Source organism: Leuciscus leuciscus, assembly GCF_965113295.1.
Source record: "Leuciscus leuciscus genome assembly, chromosome: 3".
Taxonomy (NCBI): domain Eukaryota; kingdom Metazoa; phylum Chordata; class Actinopteri; order Cypriniformes; family Leuciscidae; genus Leuciscus; species Leuciscus leuciscus.
Window position 1 is genome coordinate 18,859,549 of NC_138727.1, and position 25,143 is coordinate 18,884,691.

A 25,143-nucleotide genomic window follows, 5' to 3' on the forward strand; every position below is an offset into this window, starting at 1 on the left:
CTAAATGTTTCAAGAATAATCTCAAAATAGGACTTACACAAGAATTATTCTACTTTATTCATGCAATATTACATCTTTATTCCTCTCATTTTAAGAATATTCACAAAAATGATGTCTTTATTCTCATGTTAAGTTTATACTTAAAATCCTATTTTAGATTTCAATTTGACAGTAAAACAGTGTCATACATAAATAATATGACATTCTAATACAGATAATATTAATAATTTGAACAGAACCTTGTATTTGTATTAGTACTGTATTTGTACAGGTTATAGCAGCACTTTTTCACATCAGCAATAATGAGTCTGTAATGTGATACAGTGTTAGGCGTGGTAAAATATAGTTAAATGGACAGGTACTACAATTTTATAGCTAAAATTATTATCAAATTAGCCATTATATTGAATAAATTAGCATTAAAGGGGCAGAGGATGTGTTCCAATTCTGTAGAAATCTGTAGAAAATCCTAGTCGTGACTCGTGAGCCATCGAAAATACATATATTGTCTTGCTTGGGGTAATTCTGTATGTAAGTGTGGTTTGCGTTTTGCATTATTGATGTGGGAGGAGTAGGTACTCTGTTTCCAGGGCAACTATGCGGGCCTGTAGTCGTGTTTGGGCGGTGCTGAAGTCTGATATTATGGTCTGGATCTCCATTCTGTGCTCTCTCTTCACACTCTCCATGTTATTCCTGTGATCTGACCCATCCGCTTCACCAGCTGCATCTCGTTCCTCTGGGAAACTGCAAGTCAGATACAAATACATCAACATCACACATTTTCTGCTTTGCACGCAGAGCTATATCAGATATTAGATTTACGCGCCCCTAAATATCACGAAAAAATGAAGATGGTCATTTACGTTCAGGCATCTTTGTTCTAAATAAAATCACTGTTTCACCAAAAACGTGCAGGTGTTTGTGGGTAGAGCAGGTGCTCAGCTGGCAGATCTGCAAACTCTCATAACTGGCTGAGCGAACAATGATGTAAGTGTTACTACAGTACATACCCTGCCTACGAACTTTATTTACAAGTCCTTCGAGTTTTGAAAACAGGTTTAAATCCAGGTAATTTAATCCAGCTTCTTTATGCCATCACAAGATGCTTTTGATGCAACAGCCAGTAGTTATTAAATAGATTCAATTCAATTCGACATGGCATTTAATTAAATAAAATCATGTTATTTTAGATAATAACGGGCCACTGTGCAAAGCGACGTACACATCAACAAGATCTACGGAATGCAAATCTTATCTCTGCATCCCACGCTTCAAGTGTAGAGTGCCCAAGATGTTTGCCAGTCTTGCCAGGCCAAGTTGTTATTGTTCAGAAAACATTACTTGATGAGGGCATTCATGTTAGTGTTTCCAGGTTTGACACCAGCAGGTTCAAAGGGATAGTTTACCCAACAATGAAAATTCTGTCATTATTTTGTTACATCATATTGTTCCAAACCCATAAAACTTGTTCATCTTTGAAACACAAAAGATACTTTTAATAAAACCTGAGTGATTTCTGTCCCTCCATTGAATGGACATTCCACTAATATTTTGATGTTTCAAAAATACATTGTTAAAGAAATCCATATGAATCGATTTAATCCAAGTCTTCTGAAGAGACTCAATCGCTTTATATGATGATCAGATTTAATGACGTCAGAACGTAGGCTCACTATTGGCCGACGCTGGTCATGTGTGTGATGACCCAGGAGCTAGCCAATAATGAGCCGTAGAACCCAGAAGCGCTGCACTGTTTACAATACGTCAACAGACATGGAATGGAAGTGGAAGAAATGACATGGAAGTGAAGAGATTGTTGAATAAAGTCACCATTTTAAGTTTTTTTTTCGCACAAAAAGTATTCTCATCACTTCATAACATTAAGGTTGAACTACTGTAGTCACATGGACTATTTTAACTATGTCTTTAACACCTTTCTGGGCCTTGAAAGTTGCAATGACTGCTGTCTATGGAGGGACAGAAAGCTATCAAAAATATCTTCATTTGTGTTCCGACGATGAAAGAAGGTCTTACGGGTTTGGAACGACATGAGGGTGAGTAATTAATGACAGGATTTAAATATTCGGGTGAACTGTCCCTTTAAGGCTTTTATTTATATATGAACATTGATCAACGCACATACATGGTCAACGGAAGATGAACGGAAGTCTTATGTGTTTTTGAAGGACATGAGGGTGAGTAATTGATGACAGAATTTTTATCTTTAGCTGAACTTTGTGAAGAGCGGATTTTCTGTAGTGTAAAATGTATGGAATAATTCCAAATCCATTCTTCACCCGAATAAGTAGCAATGTGGACAAAAATGTTTGCAGACAGGCAACAATCAGTTCTCATCACTGACTGCTGTGTGAGTATGCTTGTGGTCATCTTGTTATTGACCTCCTGTCTGTGTGCGTGTTTGAGGTCATCTTGTTACTGATCTTCTGTGTGTAATTTTGCTTGTTGTCATCTTGGTACTGACCTCTTGTGTTTATGATTGTGGTCATCTTGTTCCTCTCTTTGTGCACTCATTGCATTTATCCGTTCTTTCAGATCTTCGTTCTCTCTCTTTAGCTCCTGAACCTCGCTGCTCTTCTCATCCAGCTGTCTCTCTAGTGATTGTAAGCGGTTTTGCTGCTTCAGATCCTGAGAAGGAGACAGGGAGAGAGAGAGAAGTGATTCACCCCTTGAGACAGTGTAATGGTGTGTGTGTGTGTGTGTCTGTGTTGTGTTGTGTGTATACCTGCTGCAGGGCCATCATTTGTGTGTGTGTGTGTATTTCGTTCTGAAGGTCTTCGATCTGCTGCATGTGTCTCTGGGTGACCTGTCTCACCCACTCTGTGTGCTGCTGGGTCAGCTCTGCCTTCTGCTTGTCTATACACACACAAACACACACACACACACACACAAACACAGTCGATAGATACATTAGATCAGACATGCTTACAAAGGTGACCGTATGCGCCGTCTTTAGTCCTGCTCTACTTTAGGAGTCGTGGCACTAGATGGTGCTGTAGTGCAAAATGCAATGCATGATCATCAATTCATTTTAAGGAATAACATTATTTTTCACACAAACTTGTTTTATAAACCTTTCACATTGCTGTTGTTGTTTACAGGCACATCATTTTCTAATTAACATTCACATATACTAAAGTGAGAGTGTAGAGCTATGGGAATATTATCAGCATAATATGAATAAACCTTTTAACAGACCAAGATATCCTGCTTTTCTTTTCTGTCTGCACTTTCCATTTATCATGCTCCATTTTAGTCCTTTAATTAACATTCATTTTCATTTCATGTCTCTAATGATAGCAGATAAGGCTAAAGGATGAGTTAGATAATATCCGTATAAAAACAACAACAACACCCTTTGATACAACAAAAATGTAAATTAAATGCCACAAGTCAAAAGATTTGCCCTTGCCAAGCATTCAAATTACAAGTTTATCATGGACTGCCAAATCTTGACAAAAACTACACTGACAAAATTTACACATGTGATAAATGATTGCACATATGTGCTCTTCTTCATTTAATTGGTGAGCCATGCTAATTTAATTCTAATATGTTTCTGATTAGCTGCATGTAGTGCACAATATTCAGTATCTGTCATTTTGTTATATTTTGTTCATGTGAGTTGTGTTAGACAATATGCTCTGCCTTAGGAGGCCAGTGGTCCTCAACCTTTTTGACTCCAAGGCCCCCCAGTTTCAAAGACAATATTTGAAGGCCCACAAAGATATTTCTGATATTTCTGCTATAAAAACAGAGCTGCTCTCATTTTCATACTCCTATTCCATCACATCCCAAAGGTGCTCTATGGGATTGAGATCTGGAGACTGTGGAGGCCATTTGAGTATAGTGAATTCAGTGTCATGCTCAAGAAACCAGTTTGAGATGATTTGAGCTTTGTGACATGGCACATTATCCTGCTGGAAGTAGCCATCAGAAGATGGTACACTGTGGTCATACAAGGCTGGACATAGTCAGCAACAATACTCAGGTAGGCTGTGGCGTTTTAACGATGCTTAATTAATTAATTCAAATGAAAGCTTAATACTAAGGGGCCCAAAGTGTAGCAAGAAAATATCCCCTACACCATTACACCAGCAGCCTGAACCACTGATACAAGGCAGGATGGATCCCTACCATCTGAATGTTGCATCAGGAATCAAGGCCCTTCAGACCAGGCAACGTTTTTCCAATCTTCTCTTATTCAGTTTTGGGGAGTCAGTGCAAACTGTAGCATCAGTTTCCTGTTCTTAACTGACAGGAGTGGCACCCGGTTTGGTCTTCTGCTACTTTAGCTACAGAGATACTGTTCTGCATACCTCGGTTGTAACGAGCGATTAAGTTACTGTTGCCTTTCTATCAGCTCAAACCAGTCTGGCCATTCTACTCTTGACCTCTGGCATCAACAAGGCATCTTCACCCACAGAACTGCCGCTCACTGGATATTTTCTCTTTTTCAGAACATTCTCTGTAAACTCTAGATATGGTTGTGCGTGTTTTTTTACAAATCCGTTTCAAGCTTTCAATCCATATGTGGTTTGAAATCATATTCAAATCGCATTTCTGGAAATTCGTTTCAGTCTGACTGATCTGATCGGATTTTGCGTGGTTTATGTGACTTTCTCACGCCACGTAAAATGTAAACTTTAGACGTTGTTATAGGAAACATGCTGAAATTCGCTGCCAAAACAATGCTGTGTTGTTGCAAAGTGCCGGACGAACAGATAATGACAATATAATGGAGACATTAGCGGCGGTTACACATTGGCTGCGTCCAAAAACTGATACATGCTGCCTTAGGAAGACGCATTCCAAGGTCTGAAGGCATCAAGGCATGTCCGAATCCAATGTTAGCTTCACTTCATGTCTCCTGAGATACCTTCATCTGATCGGTTTTTGAAGGCAGCATAGATGTATCCTTCACTGCCTTTGATGTCCCACAATCCTGTGCTTTCCATTCTGAGACAGTTGAGCTAGAAAAATAAAGATGGCGTCTGAAAGTTGTGGCTGGTCGTCAGTTTGTGCGTAAATGTAAATTTTTTATCAACGTTGTAAGAATTGAGAAATTAGGAAATGCCGGACAAGTCTGGTTGAAGAGCACCCAGACCCTGAGAGGACAAAAGGACCTCTCTGGAAATTAACATGTGAACTAGCCCTCGTGCACTATCGAGATGAAAGTCTCACCTCCGAGTCATCCTAATATACATTTCATTCCCTTCTCCCTCACCCCCTCTCTTTCAGGCTCAGATCACCTGAATTCACCCAAGAAAATGTATAGTTTAATGTGAATGATTATCACAGAGTATTTTTCATGTTTGGTATCATTTAAAATGTCACAGTGTGACTGGTACAAATGTCTCATTTCCAAATAAGTAAAACACAAGGTAATAAGGTTTTTAAGAGTTTAAAGATAACTGACATACAATGGAATGTGATCTCCTGACAAATGGTCACACCCCCCCAAAAGATGTAACCTCTGAATGCAAATTTCTTTTGTTAGTACATGTTTCCAAGTGAAAAAGGTCCTGACTATATAATGAAATGTAGCAAAGGGTTCAGGGCCTTTTCTGTACCTCAGATTAGCCCGTGAGGCTGAGAGTGAGACCTCTCAGCCTCATGTATTTCTTAATGTTGGGTTGCATCTTTTCTCTTTATCCCAGAGCATTTGATGTTTTGTATCGATTATCTTTGAATTGATTATGAAATTGGCATGATACTTTTACCTGACAGAATAAATTGTTAGATTTTATTATTCTAACTGACTTTGACATTATTTTCATTAAAGAGTTCAAATGAATAGTCAAACATTCGCTCACAATTAATGATCCACAGATATTATTAAAACCTTTTCATTTATGGAGTCAGATGAAATAACGAGAGAATACATATTCAAATGTATTGCATTTAATCAAAAAATACTTTGCCTCGAGAAAAGGACAGGAACACGTTAAGACCTTCCGCGCTGGTCGGATGCCGGTTTTGGGCCGATCGAGCGCGAGTTTACAACGTTTTCCACTTAAGATGACATTTCTGCTTATGATGAAACTACTATTGTAGTAATTAAATATTCACTTAGTTTTCACCAAAGCTCGCTCTATTTTGATGTAGATCATTAAACCGTTACGCTGACTCAGAAGTCTGTCTGAAATCCGTTTCGTAAGGTACCTTCGTGAGCAGACGCTGCCTGCAAAGTCATTGCATGATAGGGTAGTTTCGAACGCAGCCTTTGTCATGTTTCCTACCAACGCAACGTCATTTCCATAGAAACCAATGCAGATATTCCAGAAAAAAAAAAGGGCAGCATGGACACACAAATCTGATCTGAACAGTTGCGATCCACAGTGTGGACGTCAATAATTTTAGATGAAATTCCAATCGGATATACAAATAATCGGATTTGGACTGACAGTCTGAACGTAGCCTGAACGCCGATTTTTCAAGGCAGCATAGATGTATCCTTCGCTGTAGATCATTAAACGGTTACTCTACCCCCCTCTGTAGTTTGATAAGTGGGTACCAGCTCCCTGAATGAGAACCAGAACCAGAGCTTTAGGCCAATCGGCACTGTTTTGCTCGATATAAAAAAGATTGTTCTTGTCATTTTGGTGTGATAGACTCTCTCTTAGTAAGTTTTATACCAAATTTTTACTTTGAGGTTTGCAAAAAACATTCTGTATGAGGTGTGATGGTTACCCAGCTGTAGTTTGTGCTGAGTGAGTAAGCGTTGTCTCTCTGACTGAAGTTCTTCATTGGCTTGTGTTTCCAGGGCCTGAAGAGCACGCTGGTGATTTAACCTCTCCACACGCAACAACTCCTCCTCTCGTTCACGCCACCTCCACTTTTCCCTCTCCTCTTCCCTCTCTTCTGTAGCCTTTCCATCCTCCTCATCCTCATCTTCCTCTTTTACCACCTACAGTACACAGATACAAAGACAACACAAAATTAACAACATGAAGAGTTCTTTCCACAGTTGTGTCTGTGTTCTGTCATAATTCCAACTGTTTTTGTCCACACAATATCAGTCAATGGGGTCCAAAACATCATTGGACCATTTACTTTGATTATACAGAAGAAGAAGAAAAAACCTAGGCATTTTTCAAAACATCCTCTTGTGTTCCAATGAATGGAAACCCCTTTAACGTTAATCTCTGTTATAATAATGATGATAATTATATTATTAATCATGATCAATATTTGAATATCCTGACATCACTAGTGTATACGCACCTGTAACTGCTGCCTTATCAGTCTCTCTTTCTCCTGAATGGTGGAGTGAAGCTGAGATCTGAGTGAACTGTTCATATCTCTTGTCTTTTGGATCTCCTGCTTCATTCTTTCCATCTCTCCATTGGCATAACGTCTCTCTCTCTCTCCTTCCAACTTCTCAGAGAGTGCTCTCCTCTCCTCCAACTACACACAGAGATGGAAAAATAATGTGTGTATGATGGATCTGACCGTCTGAGGAAACTAACATTGTGTGTTACCTGTATCTGCAGTTCTTCTACTCTGTGTTGCCACTGTTGGTTCAGCTTTCTGATCTCTTCTTCTCTTTCTCTCTTCAGTTCCACGATCTGATCAGAGAACTGCTTCTCAAACTGTAGCCTACACACACACACACACACACACACACACACACACACACACACACACACACACACACACACACACACACACACACACACACACACACACACACACATTCTAGTAAATAATACTACACCCTCTACCAGTGGTGTAGTCCTAACAAAAAAGTGGTTTCCTATATTTTGGAGGTCCTTGGCATCAAACAGTTTTAAAAAGCACTGATCTGTAGACCGCACGCTCTGTCTTTTTCTCCTGCTCTCTCTCCCACACACAACGAGACATTGAAGTCATTTTTAGCTGGCACTGCTTAAGCGTGAGTGTCTCCACTCACTGACAAGCTTCCCTGACGCCTGTTAACTACGAGTAAGTTGTTAAGGGTGGGGAAAGGTAGAATGACAGAAGTGATAATGCACCGATTACAACAAAGAATCGCGAGTTTCACAAAACATCATGGCAAACAGTTTAAGGGGAAGCTACACAACCATAGACTATGGACTTTTGGAGCAGCTAAACAAGAAGGTATAGAGATACGTGCATATGGCTTCCACTACACCACTGCCCTTTTTACACAATGATTTACACACAATGATACAGCCTTTCAAAAGTTTGGGGTCAGTAAGATTTGTATTTTTTTAATGAAATGAATCTTTTATTTACCAAATATGCTAGCCTGGGTTTCCCCATGCTGCCTTGCACGCAGCGCGATTTTATTCACACTGCTAGGCAGCCTGGATTCCATGGACCAGATTTTCGCCTCAGTGAGGGAACCAATCACAGAACGGGGAGGGAGCAGCAAGACGATGACGACGTCTATGCGACACACCGAAGCAGTTTGTTTATATCTATGGATCTAACATGGCATCAGACGCGAAGTTACCTTTCAATGCAGCCTTAGATAGTGTTCTAAGTAGTTTAGAACGCAAGTTTATTTCGTCTTCTTCCTCGTCGAATTTCTGTCGCTCTACATACGTCATCTGGTATAATTGAAACGATTGGCTATGAGGTACGTAGAGGCGCATTTGATAGACATTCGTAGCGCCCAATAAACGGCTCTGGGCATTCGTAAACCACGCCTCAAATACGAGAAAATGAACATGTGGTTCCCAGACCACGTCTCAATGAGAAAGAGGTCTGACGTTAGCCAGGCTACAAATATGCATTAAATTGATCAAAAGTGAGAGTAAAGACTTTTTTGAAATTGTTACAAAAGATTTCTTTTTCAAATAAATACTGTTCTTTAAAATGATCTATTCATCGAATAATCCTGAAAAATGTATCACGATTTTCATAAAAAATATAATCACACCGATGTGATGAGAACATTCTGTGTGTCACGTCATCAAACGCTAAATTCAAAGCTGCATTTGCTCTTTAGCAGGCGCTGAGCATGAGACAGACGCGTTTAGCGCTTGTCATACATCACAACTGTTCAGTGTTTTCAACCATGTTTATTTTATGTTTCTGACATTTAAATAGAAATAAGTACTAGAAAAAAATTGAAGCGGCAATAATCCTTTCAAATAGCTATAATTTGACGAGGTGTTTTACTGATATCCGATATTCCGCACATTGCATAGGTAACTATAAAGTTTACTTAGAATATTGTTACAAAGTTGTAGAATTTATTAGCTTTGATGCTATACGTCACATAGCCTAGGCAATTCGTGCAGAACGATCGATTTTTTGTGTGCAGGTGGTTGGGGGAATCCATCCAAAATGTTACAAAAAATAACATTTTAGCCTTCTGTTAAATTTACTTTTACTGATCGATTGACCTAAAGTGCTGTACAACACTGAGATGCAGTTGCAGAGGTGCAGTTTGCCTTGCGGTGTCAGTGCTGCTTACATGCTTCAAATTCGTTTGTTTCACGTAATAAAAAAGTATCAATTAAATATTTGAATCGACTGAAATGATCTTGTCTCATTGTTGTTGAGACACACCTGATTCTCTCCTCTATACCATGATTGGACTGTTGTAGAATGTCTCTCTCTTGCTGTAGAGCAGAAATCTCTGCCTGTAACACTTCCTTCTGTGCAGCAAACTCCTCCTGTGGGACACATAAAAAGAAGGAGGACAAGGATAGATGGATTCATGGATGGAAGGATAGATCCATGATTTAAGGGAGAAAAAGAAGTAGACTGGTTGCTAGGTGAATGTTGATGTCTTTCTTTCCTTTGGGCGGCACAGATCTGCTGAGATCAGCAGAACCTAGTGCTGCCATAGGGGATTTGCAGATCTGTGTGTGCTTGTGAGAATGTGTGATAGAGCTGTGCAGTAATGGAAAGGGACATCCCTGACACGCTGTCCTCATGTCAGATGGAAGTGTGTGTTGAGCAAACTGGAGCGAGAACCTGTATTTGCTGCATACTCCTGTGCATGTTTTCCAGTTCTTCTTTCACTCGTACACACTCCAGGCCATATGCCGACTGCCGCTCCACCTCTGCGCACTCCTTCTCTCTCTCTTTTGCCCTTTCCTCCTCCTCTTCTCTTTCTTTCTCCAGCGTTTGAATCACCCCCTCCAATTTCGCCATCTGCAAGCCAAGAAAACACAGATCAGGAAACATTCATAAGAACCATATTAGCATGTGGAAACCACTCAGGGGTGAAATAAAATTCATGTGAGCCATACAAAGAAAATCAACTTCAGTTAGAATAGAATAATACAATCTTTATCTAGAGCAACATGAGGTTAGGAGTCTTTTACGAGATTGTTATAGGGTGTATTTCAATCTGACTTCTAGTTCAGTAGCTAGAGTAAATTGGTTTCCCACTACACTCAGTTACCAGTAATGTTGTCGCAAAAATACATTTATATAAACATTTCCTGTGATTTGTAATTATCTTATACTACCATTAAAAAGTTTGGGGCCCATAAGATTTTCTCTCTTTTTTTTTTTTTTAAGAAATATTTTTCTTATTCAGCAAGGATGTATGTAATTAATTGATGTTATAATGTATTTTTATATCAAATAAATACTGTTCTTTTGACCTTGAAGGGACCCTGAAAACAGTTTCTGTGATAATAAAAAAATAAAGTTAACTGAGCAGCAAATCAGCATATTAGAATGATTTCTGAAGGATCATGTGACACTGAAGACTGGAGTAATGATGCTAAAAATTCAGCTTTGCCATCACAGAAATAAATTACATTTTAAAATAAATTAAAATAGAAAACAGTTCATTTAAACTGTAAACATATTACACTATATTATTGTTTTTAGTGTATTTTGAACAAATAATCTTGTGGAAATAAAAGACTTCTTTCAAAAATAAAACATAAAAAATGTATTGCCCCCAAACGTTTGAACGGTAGTGTACAAAACTAGTGTGTATTACACTGAAAAAATCCAACAAATGTATTATATATGAATTGCAGTAGTAGTGTCTAAATGTCTAAGTGTGTAGTAAAAAATGCAGGGCAAGCACATATGTCACTGTACATTGTAAAAGGTACAACGAAGAAGCCTGATGGCCCGTTCAGGGATTTTGTTGATAAACAAAATTTTTATAAGCTCAGTAAGGTGTCACAGGAAATTGAGTCATCTGTGTGTAGCAGTGATTCTCAGTTAGTGGGTCATGTCCCATTCTTGTTCCCATAGGGTTGTGGATTGCAGGTCCAACAAAAGAGAACCGCCAGTTAAACATTGAATCACAGCAATGAGAACTGCAAGTTCATTTCTAATAAAACAATTGCTCATGAGGATAATTTATTATCACATTAATGTCAGCAATTCAGCAGTACTGTCACACTGTGTGTTCTTCATTCTCAAAGTTTTGCCAAAGTGACAGCATGGTGCACAGCGTGAATCAGATTACCCGCTTTTCAGTCCTGTTAATTTGCTCACAAAGTTACCATTTGTGAAATTGCTTTCAGGATTCATAAATCACTTTGCAGGTGCTATTTAATCTGCATTGGTGCCAATGAAGTCTATGGCAGCCGTTGAACCATATGGTAAAAAGTTTGGCACACAGATAGAGGACAGTCTGAACGTTAACCAAAGCAATTTTAGAGTCTCTAACTCAATCCATCTAGCACAACCAACTGTCCAAATTTGCCCTCATGTATCTTTTGAACCATAAGGGCTAGAAACAAAATAATTTTTTTCCTGAGGATTCAATTGACCCTTCGCAGGAAGTTTTGATTGACAGGCGATCTGACCAATCATAATCCGCCATCCGCCATTTTTGTCCGACAAAGCAGTCAGGAGAGTTAGTAGAGGATTTGAACTTGAAAAAGACTGACGTCTTTCCGCAGTTAAAACAACATTCCTTCTTGTTCATTCATGACTATTTGATGCTATAAATTAACTAGAAGCAAGAGATGATCGGTTCACGAGCAGCTTTAACTGAGGTGCTATAGCGAGCTGTCACGATACATTCAAGGGCCACAAAACGGTATTTATTGTTTAAATTTCTTTTAAAAAATGACAAAATTTGAAAGATGAGACTTTGTTTCATATCAAACGTAACCTGCTCTGTCCAGTCTATCAGCGCGTTGTCAGTTTCCTCTATGCTCCGTATTTTTCACTGCGTGAGAACATGGTGGGGCGTGAGAGCAGCGTGGCTTGTCGGACATCGCAACAGTAACTAAAGGGGGCGGGTCTTTGCAAACGGTCAATTGCACCCTATGGTATCATTTCCATCATGAATTTTAAATTTTTTTCAACAAACCTACTTTTTAGAACATACCGTTTGTCTGATTTTCATGAAAAAGAATCAGATCATCTTCAGACCAAGCCAACAAAAGCACATGGAATTCTAGTTGATTAGTCAAACTGTGTTTAAATAACTTGCAAACGAATTTTAGGAAGAGCACGCCAAAGTGAATGTCAGGCTATTTCTCTGAAACGCTTAAACGTATTCAGACCAAACTTGGTTATGACAGCCACGACCTGAGGGTACCTGCACAGTTTCGGCACAGTGCCACCCAGTGGCATCTGGCCAATATAGGGCGCTAGGGTGCCACCCTCCTAGCCTGGCTCCGCCCTCCTGCATACTTCCATACAATTTTCATTTTCCTTCAGTACTGTACAAATGAAATGTACGAGAGTCTGGTAGGACCAGGCTACCACCCTCCCTGAACCACACACACAAAATAATAACAATAATAATCATAATAATAATAATAATTATTATTATTATTATAAATTTATATTAATACGATATGAAAAACAATCATCTGTGCAAAATATATGCTTTCCCTATATGTCTCCCCTGCCAAGTTCAACTCTGGGGGGATGGAGAAATAGCCCACAGGAGGAAGGTCTGTAAAAGCAGTTTAGCCAATTGCCGATTCACGATTGAAACATATTCAAGATATGACAAACATTTTTGCCAGTCAGCATCCTAAAATATAATCAGAAAAGGGTGATTATTGTATCGCCCCTTGCCAGTACTAGGGGCTGGATAAAGCAAACCAGCATCTCACTAGTTAATTAATACAAATTAAATGTTCATGTGTTTAGTATTTTTGATGTGCTTAGTAATTCTGAACAGATCTGTATAGTATCCATATGCAGTCAGCTCAAGTCAGCTTTACACCACTGGTTAGTAGATTAGCTTAAGCAGATCAATTTAATAGATCATTTTTTGGGGTGTACTAGCAAATTTGCAATTGTTTAATACACGCAAACTTAAGGACCGTGTTTAAAGTTAGTAAAATGTCACAGTATGTCTGGGAAGATGTGGTGACATAAAAGGCACAATGAAACATTGATTTATTGAAACAAACTGTTTGAAACAAACAGTCAGGCAAGGACTGTCCATTGTGGGATTTGAACCTACAACCTTTTGGTAACCAACTTAGATCATTAGCCTCTACCACCGCTACAATCCAGACATTTGACATGACTTGACAAATGGTCTCCTGATATAGAAACTTTGATGAGGCTTGCTTCTCTGCGACACAGCACTGAAACAACAGTATCATTCCAAGCTATCACTTATTAAGTATACTACTTCGTTATCATAACCCAGTTCCAAGCCTGCTGGCAGAGTACATGAAGCATTAGATGAAGCCCTCTGCCTTGGGCACTACAAATGTTCTTTATGTTTTCTCATTTATCATGGTCATGTGGAGTGCTCTGGGCCTCTTAGTCTGTCTCTGTGTATTTAAGCAGAAGGACTGAGCCTGTTCCCTTTGCCTGAACCTCAAAGCACTTTGAAAGAGCTTGAAATGTATATAGTTCAAGTTATTTGCGGTGACCTGATTCATTAGTAGGTCAGCAATGTTATGCAAACATATCTAAGACTGTTTTGGTTTTTGAGAGGATAAGAAAAGGACAAAAAAAATGTTCTGTGTTATTCTTTGTAATAATTTACCTCTGTTTTGGACAGCTGTAGTTGGTTGCGTAGCTCGTCCCTCTCTGTCTCTAAACCCTTTCTCTCTTCTTCTTCGGTTTGCATCTGCTCCTCAGCCTGCACAAACCAACACAATAAAAAAACGATTATTTCATAATTAACAAAAATATCAGATCTTTTAAATACTGCTTTTAGTAGTAACATGTTCTGTTTTAAAGGGGGCAAATAGTCCACATCTTTGTCTACATCAAATTTGTTCCTTCCCTGAAGTCCACTTACCATGTTGTTAGTCATTTACATTTATGCATTTGGTAGAAGCTTTCATCTAAAATGACTACCATTGCATTTAAGTATACATTTTTCATGTACTCAGTTCATGCAATCCCTGGGAGTTGAACCCATGAACTTGGTGTTGCAACATTCATGCACTACTGTAAAGTTAAATCTGAAATTGAAGGAAAGAGGGAGAAATATATATTCATCATTGTTTAATTAAAAGATTTGAGATCAAAATGGGAGCAGCCTATTGGTTGTGAGCACAGTGCTGCTGGAACAACCAGGGAAGCTGATTGGCCATTGAAACTCCACATGGCACAAAGGACCAGGTGTGTGTGATTGTCAGCATGCTGAAATCTTTGAGCAGTTGCTGTGCTTCTCCTACCCAAACTGGTGGATTTTGGAGATTATACAACCAAATGAGAAAGATTGGTAATCAGCATCGAGTCAATTGAGTTTGTTCAAAGACTGCTGGGAAAAGCCAAAATGTGTTCATCAACTTGGAGTGCTACTGGTAGGACAAATATTCATTGTGTTTGAAAGTTGTTTGATGCTAGCATTTTAGCATCTAGCATGCTAACTGGACATGTGCACTAAGTGTATTTGATTTTACATTGTTGTTGCCGTTTACAAGCTGCTATATAAACCGCAAATAGTTTAACAATATTGTTTGTACTTTTAATATCATCTCTGAATGTACATTTATTTATACTGTGTGTAGTGACTCATATATTTATATATGTTTTTCTATATAGGTTATTAAGCTAAGCATCTGAGATATTCATTGAAACAAGAAGGTCAAGTCATTGTTGAAAGATTTTCAATAAATTGATTCGATGAAGAATAATTCAATGCTTCGAGTTATTCCATGCACCCTTCTCTTAAAGTTGATTGAAGCCTTTTCAAGTTTGGGCAGACATTGAGGCAAAGAAACCCTGAGAACTTGACACTTAATAACCACCGCTTATGGATAAGAAGATTAAAGGCTTCTGATGGTCCAGAAAATAAAGCTGGTGCAAAACAAGAATCAACATTGTCAAAACAAGTCATCAGAGAATTGAGTTGTTTAAGAAGACGTATCATTGAGACTTGAAGATAAGATGGCAGAAGAAGCTTTGGGGAAAACGGTGGATCAACTTAAAAGAGAGAGAACCACTGCAAAGGTGTGTTTCACAAGGCAAGCCAACCTTCTCATTCGAGAGTCAAGTCAAATGATTGAATCTGAGCTTCGGAAGGAATTCCAGAAACTCTCTTCTAGTGCAAGAGCACTTTTTGATGCGAATGATGACTACAACATGGAAATTATTGAAGAACTGGAAAGAATTCCTGGTGTGAAGGGCAATCAACCCAGAAAAGTGATAGACTTGATCCAGACTGTTGAAAAAGCTCTATCTGACCTGACAGATCTTGGGAACATTGGTGCAATTAAGAACCCTCTCGTAATCAAGTCTATTGAGAGTAAACTGCCTGAGTTTGTAAAAAGAGACTGGCTTTTCTTCATGATTGACTCTGACAATGGTGTGACTCAAGAGAATCACTTTGACCACCTGTTGAAGTTTTTGAGGAAACAGGAAAATGTTCTTGAAAAACTCGAACAGCTCCGAATCACCGACAAGGTAGATAGATCTGAAAATAGATTTGAAAGGAAGTATGCATCTACAAGAACCACAAGGAAAGATTCTGACGGTGGGTGTGCTTTGTGTGGAGCTGTGAATCACAAGGACAAGATTTTCTTCTGTAAGAAGTTTAAGGAGCTAAAGTTAGCTGAGAAGAAAGCTGCTCTGAGGAAGATTGGAGCATGTAAGAAGTGCCTTGGATGTCATGAAGGTAACACCGACTGTAGAGACACATTCTTGTGTAAAAATAGAGACTGCAGAAGAGAAAATGTCCCAGATCATCATTATTTTCTCTGTCCAAAAAGAGAATCCACGAGTGGGAGTGAGAAAAGGTTTGGAAAGGACAGTAGGAAGATAAATGTGCTAACAGCAGAGCAAGAGGAACTTCTAGCTGAACTTTCCCCAGAGCTTGCTGAGAGGTGCAGAAATGCCTTCACCAACAAAACTGCAACAGTGACTTGCAGTGGAAAAACCAGAGTTGGACTTCTAAAGGAAAGTGGGGTACAAGAACTACCTGTCATTATGATGCTCATGGAAGCAACAGCCAATGCAGGGCAGAAGATTGGAACTTTGGTAGATCTTGCATCAGATACCAACTATATTACCCACAAGGCTGCAGAACGTTTGAGGTTAAGGAGCGAAGATGTCACACTGATAGTGCATGGAGTTGCTGGAATGGCCATCAAGGTGAAAACCAAGCGATATCTTCTTCGACTAAGAGTCAAGACTGATGAGGATAAGGAAAGAGCACATGCGCTTCTCTGTTATGGCTTGGAGGAAATTGCTAAAGTGCATAAAGTTATCGAACCTAAGCAATTGCAGAGATTCTTCCCAGAAGTCAAGCTTGAAGAGTTGGTAAGACCTAAAGAGATTGAACTTCTTATTAGCCATCGAGAAGGGAGATTGGCCCCACAAAGAGTGAAGGTTGTGGGGGATCTTGTCTTATGGGACAGTCCTTTGGGAAAGACAGTAGGCGGAGCTCATCCAGACTTATTTGAAGAAATTAACGTAGCTGCATATGAATCCAAAACACATTTTGCTCGCTCAATGAGAACAGCCGCAACAAAATATGAAGAGAAAGTGGGAGGACCTGAAATGCAAGTGATGTCTAAGTCAGTCCAGATACTTCAAGAAACCAGAGCTGAGACAAACATTGCTGTTACCAACCGTGAGTTCTTGGAATGGTGGAGGTGGGACAGCATTGGGGCAGCTTGTGAACCAGTGTGTGGATCTTGTCGCTGTGGGAACTGTCAGCCAGGTGGTAAGGAGATGACATTGGCAGAGGAAAGAGAACTCGAGGTTATAAAAGAGTGTCTTACCTACCTAGAAAGTGATGATCACAGCAAGTCTCCTCATTGGCATGCAAAATATCCCTGGACTGAAGATCCAGCTTCCCTTCCCAATAATAGAGGGGGAGTAGAGGCAACATTCCTGAGAACAGAAAAACAGCTCATGAGGGAACCAGAGTGGCAAGTCGCTTATACAGCTCAAATTAATGAAATGGTGGAGCGCGGAGCAGCAATCAAGCTCACTGAAGATATGATGAACTCCTGGAATGGACCAGTATGGTATGTGAGTCACCTGATAGCACCAAATCCTCACTCAGTTACGACTCCAGTGCGCTTGGTATGGAACAGCAGTCAGAAATTTAGAGGAGTGAGTATGAATGATCTTCTTCTGAAAGGCCCAGATTTTCTTAATCCAATCAGAGCTGTTCTCCTAAGGTTTAGGAGAGGAGTTTATGCTGTCCTAGGAGATATAAGGAAGATGTATAACTCTGTATGGCTGGAGGAGAGAGAAATGCATCTGCATAGGTTTCTGTGGAGAGGTGATCAGGGTAAGGAGATAGAAGAGTATGCAATCACCAGAGTTAACATCGGTGACCGACCAGCAGGGTGCATTGCGCAGTTAGCCATGCGTGAAACTGCAAAACTGGCAAAGTTCTCTCATCTGCATGAAGAGCGCAAAGTCATTGAAGAGGATAGTTATGTAGATGATATTCTAACTTCCCACAATGATCAGGAAAAGCTGGACAAAGTAACCGAAGGCGTTGAGGAGATCCTAAGAGCTGGAGGGTTTTTCTTGAAGCACTGGGTTCGGTCAGGACAAATTTGGAAGCCTGGTGATGGTGTGTCAGAATCAACAGCAGAAAACAGAATCCTGCAACTTCCAAACCAGTTGAGGGACAAGGACAACAAGGCCCTTGGAGTTGGGTATCTGGCAGAAGAGGATACACTTTACATCATGACATCAATAAATTTTTCCAAGCGGAAAAAGAAAATGAGAATAGGACAAAACCTCATTAAAGAGGAGGTCAGGGCCAAGACTCCTAATCCTTTGACTAGAAGAGAGCTACTGAGTCAGGTGGCAGGACTGTATGATCCAATTGGCTTGGTCACACCGGTTAAGCAAAAAGGGGCCATCCTTGAACGAAGGGCATTTCAAGAGGCAGGACGTGGGAATTTGACCAAAGATACATGGGATACACCACTGTCAGAAAACCTCAGAGAAGAAGCCATTAAAGTGTTTGAGGAGTATGTTCAGCTAAGCAAAATAACGTTTCCCAGAGGCTTAACACCTGGAGGCTGGAAAGGAAAACCGTTGGGAATAACATTCTCAGATGGAAGCGATAAGACCTATGGAGCTGTAACATATTTCAGGTGGGAAACAGACCAAGGCGTTGAAGTGAGGTTAGTTGAATCCAAGGCCAAACTGACTCCTTTGGATCAAAAAGGGGAAGCAGTCAAGGCTGAAATGTGTGGTGCAGTTTATGCAGCCAGACTTAGAAAGTATATTGAGAAGCATTGCCAAGTGGAGATTGACAAATGGTTCCATCTGGTGGACAGCCAAACAGTTTTGGGAGCTATTCAGCGGGCTAGCTATGGCTACCAGTCCTTCTTTGCCAACAGAATTGGAGAGATCCAGAGAACTACGCTTGTTAAGGATTGGTGGTGGATCCCAGGCGAATTGAACGGTGCGGACATTATTACAAGGGGAAGTAGTCCAGAAGGCCTAGAACAAGATTCTGCATGGCAGAGAGGGCCTATGTTTTTGAGGTGGCCGGTAAAGGATTTGCCTATTAAGTCAGCTGCTGAGGTTGCAACTGCTGCAAGAGAAGCTATTAACAAACTTCAGAGGAAAGCTTTCTCTGCAGTACTAACCAGAAGTCTGACTAGGAAAAAGCAAGACTCAGTTCTCCTGCAGAAAGTTAAAGTGAGTGTTCATGAGGACGGAGAGAAGAGGATGGTAAAGAACCTCAGTGCGGATTCAGGCGCTCCTGCAAATCAAGAGGAAGAGCATATGATTGGTCCATCAAGAAGGATGTCTGACGGCATAGTAGCAAGTAGGTTAGTTGATGTTGAACAATTCAGCAAATTGTCCAGACTGGTCAGAGTTACTGCTTGGGTGCGTCGAGCTGTCAAGAAGTGGCTGAAGATAAGAACTAAGACCTCGGGTTCATCAAAGTGGGAGGTAAAGTCTTTGGAAGGAAGAGTCAATGAAGCAATCCTGACAGTAAGTGAACAGGAGGATGCTCTTGAAGATCTCTTTCTAGCAGCCCAAGAGAATGTGGTCTTTCCTGATACTACCCTTAGTAGGTTGGCAGTGTACAAGGATGGAAATTCTGGACTGATTGTTTGTGGAGGAAGAATTCAGATCTTCAATGAGGATAAAACTGCAGTTCCGATTTTACCATATAATGCATATGTGTCTACACTTTTGGCTCAGGAAGCTCATCAAGTAAATCATGAAGGAGTGGCTGGAACTTTGTTGAGAATGAGAAGGAAAGCTTGGGTTGTAAAAGGCCGCAGACTAGCTAAGAAATCTGTAGACTACTGTGTGACCTGCAGAAAGGCAAGGTCAAAGCAATGCCAACAGATTATGGGAGACCTTCCACCAGAGCGGTCTGAACCAGCTGCGCCATTTGAGTTCACAACCCTGGATTTGTTTGGACCATATCTGGTAAAAGATGAGGTAAAGAAAAGGGTGGGGCTCAAAGTTTGGGGAGTTGTCTTCTGTTGTATGGCATCAAGAGCTATCCATACTGATGTTGTCAGTGACCAATCAACAGAAGGATTTCTGATGGCATACCAAAGGTTTACAGCTTTAAGGGGACATCCCCGGAAACTGTGGTCAGACTCGGGATCGAATTTCATAGGGGCCAAGCCTGTTCTTGAAGATCTTCATAAGTTCCTAGAGCGACAAGACAGGATAAAGTTAGAGATTGAGGCAGCCAAGAATGGTACCGAGTGGTCTTGGAAAATTCATCCGGCAGATTCCCCTCACAGAAATGGAGCAGCAGAAGCAGCTGTCCGTCTGGTGAAGCGAGCCCTCCAGAATCTAGGCTGTAATGGTGGTATGTCATGGGGAGAATTTCAAACTTTTCTTTACACGGCAACCAATTTGGTCAATGAAAGACCTATCGATGCCAGGACACAAAGTCGGGAAGACTGCGTGGAATACGTAAGTCCAAACTCTCTTCTCCTGGGACGTACTGGAAAAAGAGGGGATCAAGGAAGTTTTGAGTATGAAGGCTATCCATACAAAAGACTAAGAATCATCCAGGAAGTAGTCAACAAGTTCTGGAGAAATTGGTGTCAGCTGGCAGGTCCGAACCTGTTTGTAAGAAACAAGTGGCATACTAAAGAACGGAATATTGCCGTGGGAGATGTGGTATGGGTGGCTGACCAGAATGCTCTAAGAGGTCAGTACAAGATGGCCAGAGTCGTCAGTATAAATGCAGACAAGAAAGGAACCGTAAGAGATGTAATGGTCAGAGTATTCCCCAGCTATCCTGTCTCGATTGTTAAACCAAACCAAGCAGAGGCAGCCAAGAATGTCAAACCAGCAAAGATGCTTGGTGATAAGATCCCAGCTGCGATTCTGCATAGGGATGTGAGACGCTTGGTGGTTCTAATTCCCATTGAAGAGCAGTAAAAGAAATTTCAGGCAAGAAGTGTGTGATCTCCTTGGGTCAGTTGACCAGGAGCTCAAGTGGGAGGTGTAAAGTTAAATCTGAAATTGAAGGAAAGAGGGAGAAATATATATTCATCATTGTTTAATTAAAAGATTTGAGATCAAAATGGGAGCAGCCTATTGGTTGTGAGCACAGTGCTGCTGGAACAACCAGGGAAGCTGATTGGCCATTGAAACTCCACATGGCACAAAGGACCAGGTGTGTGTGATTGTCAGCATGCTGAAATCTTTGAGCAGTTGCTGTGCTTCTCCTACCCAAACTGGTGGATTATGGAGATTATACAACCAAATGAGAAAGATTGGTAATCAGCATCGAGTCAATTGAGTTTGTTCAAAGACTGCTGGGAAAAGCCAAAATGTGTTCATCAACTTGGAGTGCTACTGGTAGGACAAATATTCATTGTGTTTGAAAGTTGTTTGATGCTAGCATTTTAGCATCTAGCATGCTAACTGGACATGTGCACTAAGTGTATTTGATTTTACATTGTTGTTGCCGTTTACAAGCTGCTATATAAACCGCAAATAGTTTAACAATATTGTTTGTACTTTTAATATCATCTCTGAATGTACATTTATTTATACTGTGTGTAGTGACTCATATATTTATATATGTTTTTCTATATAGGTTATTTAGCTAAGCATCTGAGATATTCATTGAAACAAGAAGGTCAAGTCATTGTTGAAAGATTTTCAATAAATTGATTCGATGAAGAATAATTCAATGCTTCGAGTTATTCCATGCACCCTTCTCTTAAAGTTGATTGAAGCCTTTTCAAGTTTGGGCAGACATTGAGGCAAAGAAACCCTGAGAACTTGACAACTACTGCTTCGGCTAAAGAAACACTTGTACACAATTAGGAACTTTATAGAAACACTTTCTTGTAACAAAAAAATTATAATATAGAATTAATTAAATATTACATGACCATTTTCCACTTTCTCTAACTCTTACAATTAATTCTCCCATTTATTTCATGTCATTCTAAACCTTCTTTCTTTCTTCGGCGGAACACATAAGGAGATGTTTCTCTTTTCCAGAAAGTTGAATGTTGTGAAAGTTGCTCTTTTCCATAAAACAAAAGACAACTTAAATTTCACTCTATGGCTTCAGATAGCTCAGAATATAGTGCACGAGTTTTATGGACTTTGCCGTTTTTATTGTGCTATTTTTCTTTTCTTTTTGGATCTTGAAAGCCCCTGGTTCTCATTCACTTTAATTACATGAAACAGAGTAATACGTTTCATGGAAGAAAGTCAGTCATGTGGGAATGACATGATAGTGAATAAATGATGAAAGAAGTTTTATTTACGAGTCAACTAAACCTTTAAATATAAGCGTTTTTAGTTTCTGTACCTTTAAGAGTTTTTATGCAACTGACTTGTTATGATATGATGGCTAATCTCTGTTCATAAGGGTGGGCCAAGTTTTTGAATGCTGAATATGCGTCAAATGTTAATGTGGTTCTGATTTTGAAATGACCCATTTTTGCAGATTAGTTTACACAATTTGTCTAAATGGACTGGGTTTGGAGCTTTGCATTATGAATAATGATTTATGTCTTTATACACAGCAACAAAGGAAATTCTTTATGTCCCCTGTAACAGTAAAGACACTAGTATAGATGAGTAAAAAGACAGATTATGTTGGTTATGTATTTTCTTAAGACATTCTTAAAATCCTATAGTCAATCTTTTAATCGCCTTTTTTATTGGAAAAATTAACGTAAATGGCCATTTAAATATAGCAAACAATATAATTGCCATTATATTCCCAAACAATATAAAATCAACATCAAATTGAGAATCAAATCAAGAGAGGAATCAAATCAGAAAGTCAGTACTGATAGCCAGCCCTTCACACTAGCAGCAACAGGAGCAAATGGGAAGGTATGAAATTATTCGCAAAGCTAATGCTTCAAGATTTCTGTCATGAAAAGTTTCCATGATAACAGCAGCTGAAACCTCTTGTTGTACCTCCTGTGTCTTCTTCTTCTCTGCATCCAGCATCGCGTGCGCATGCCGCAGCTCACTGGCATGTTTGCGTATCACTTCTTCCAGTGCTTTCCGAAGCTGTTCTTTAAGCCTTACTTTCTCTTCTTCCATCTTCTGCTGCACCTGTTTCTTCTCTTCCTCCAGCTCCTGTCTGTCATTCTTTCTTTCACCCTCCACCTCCTGCTGAAGGCGTCTGATCTCCTCAGTGTGAGCACGCTGCAGCTCCAGACGCATAGAGGATAGAGCATCTGCATGCTGAAACCCACACACAACGCTTAATGATATAAAACTGTAATCCTGTAGTTTCAAAAGAATGACAAAAAAAGAGGTGTCAGTTTTGATATTTTAAGATGTTCTGAGGGTTTGGATGTTTCTGTGCATACTAACTAATGCTTTCAAAACAACATTTTAAAGTGTTTTTGATGGAGAGCCTGTGGAGTAGTTTTCCAGTGTTTATACTGTTTTTATGTAATGTTTTAAATATAAGGTGGGGTTCTCTGTTTTATTTCCTATAAGGAAAGGCCTGTAAGGTAGCGCAAAACTGAAGGGGACTGCTCATTTTAACAATTTATGGAAATGTTTGTGCAAATTTATGTTGGTTTTATCCATCCTATTTATTGTACTTGCTGATTCGTTTTAACTCTTGTTCTTAAAGGGTTAGTTAACCCAAAAATGAAAATTATCCCATAATTTACTAACCCTCAAGCCGTCCTTGGTGTATGTGACTTTCTTCTTTCAGCCAAACACAATCAGAGTTACATTAAAAATATATTAAAAAAATATCCTCGCTCTTCAAGCTTTATAATGGGAGTAATGGGAGTTTTTGAAGCTCCAAAAATCACATCCATCCATCATAAAAGTAATCAATACGGCTTCAGGGGATTAATAAAGGCCTTATGAAATGAAGTGATATGTTTTTGTAAGAAAAATATCCATATTTATAACTTTAGAAACTATAATCACTGACTATTGATTATAGATTAAGTTATAAATGGATTTTCGCTTCGTTTCAGAAGGCCTTTATTAACCCCATGGAGCCGTATGGATTACTTTTTACCAGTGGTGGACGAAGTACACATACCATGTACTTGAGTTAAAGTAAAGATACTCAAGGTAAAATATTACTCAAGTAAAAGTAGAAGTGCTGCCTTTAAACATTCACTTGAGTAAAAGTACAAAAGTATTTGCCTTCAAATGTACTTAAGTATCCAAGTACTATGATTTTTTTATTGCTATAATGTCCTATTATAATTTATATATATATATATATATATATATATATATATATATATATATATATATATATATATATATATATATTTGAATTGAATACATTTTTTGTGTGTTTAATTTTGGACGGAAGGGAAAATCCCATAAGGTATAATACATTTACAGTATTTACTGTACATATTTTTCACAAGCGTCTATGGTCATAATTATAAACATCCTAATGTTATGATACATTCACATAAACCTGCACAATGCCATTGAATATATATATATACACACACTACATTATGGGAGCAGCCAATTTCCCTACAAAATTAAACACCAAAACGTATTAATGCAGTGTTTCTGCTACTCCTCAAAAAAAAAAAAAAAGCTATTATATGCAAGTAATTTTAGTGTCAAGGTAATAAGCAATGTTCATTATGCGTCAGTATTTACCGATAATTGCTGCAATAATAGCTGCTGCTCTCTGCCCCACTTAAAATTATTGGCAACACAAATTGTTTGGAACTATTGAGAGCTACACGAATCACGTGACCGCGCGGCGGAGAGATCACAGTAGGCTTGTTCGACTTGAAACGGCACACTGCACAGACCAATCGGTGAATGACATTAAAATACCGCAAGAGCGATTAGAGAGTAGACGGCTCTGTATGCTTTTCAATCGCTCTCGCGATTTCGCTCTATACTTTGATGTCATAAACTAATCGGTCTGTGCAGCGCCGGTTCAAGTCGAACAAGCCGTGTGTGTCGCAACCTCTTATACTGTCTATGGTCGCAACTCTCATATTTAACGGCTCTGGTTCGCGCTTAGTAGATACCGCCAAGGCAAGTTCAAAACAAAGCGCGCACGTTGTAGGCTACTGTGATAGGTGGCTCGTTTGACCAGTTACGTTTTTATCCACTCATAAATAAAAAGGAACGACTGATTTTGAAAATGTAGTAGAGTAAAAAGTAAGATATTTGACTTTGAAATGTAGTGGAGTTAAAGTAAAAGTCTTCCCAAATTTAAATACTTCAGTAAAGTACAGATACGCAAAAAAGCTACTTAAGTACAGTAACGAATTACATTTACTTCGTTACTGTCCACCACTGCTTTTTACACCTAGGATGGCACCTAAAAAATGCCCTTTGTAAAAGCTTTACCAGGCA

The 25,143-nt window shown here is 39.4% G+C and overlaps 1 protein-coding gene across 1 annotated transcript in view; it reads right to left on the minus strand.

Annotated features, from left to right (window-relative positions):
• Positions 1–25,143, minus strand: part of fam184b (family with sequence similarity 184 member B) — a 47,594-nt gene that overhangs the window by 2,815 nt on the left and 19,636 nt on the right. Inside the window, exons 6-15 of the mRNA XM_082164361.1 lie at positions 22,744–23,016; positions 13,925–14,020; positions 9,955–10,134; positions 9,544–9,650; positions 7,503–7,620; positions 7,246–7,428; positions 6,712–6,928; positions 2,744–2,874; positions 2,483–2,646; positions 580–744 (exon numbers count right to left, since the gene is read on the minus strand). Coding sequence (XP_082020487.1) covers positions 580–744; positions 2,483–2,646; positions 2,744–2,874; positions 6,712–6,928; positions 7,246–7,428; positions 7,503–7,620; positions 9,544–9,650; positions 9,955–10,134; positions 13,925–14,020; positions 22,744–23,016 — 1,634 coding nt within the window. The remainder of the gene's footprint in view (positions 1–579; positions 745–2,482; positions 2,647–2,743; positions 2,875–6,711; positions 6,929–7,245; positions 7,429–7,502; positions 7,621–9,543; positions 9,651–9,954; positions 10,135–13,924; positions 14,021–22,743; positions 23,017–25,143) is intronic.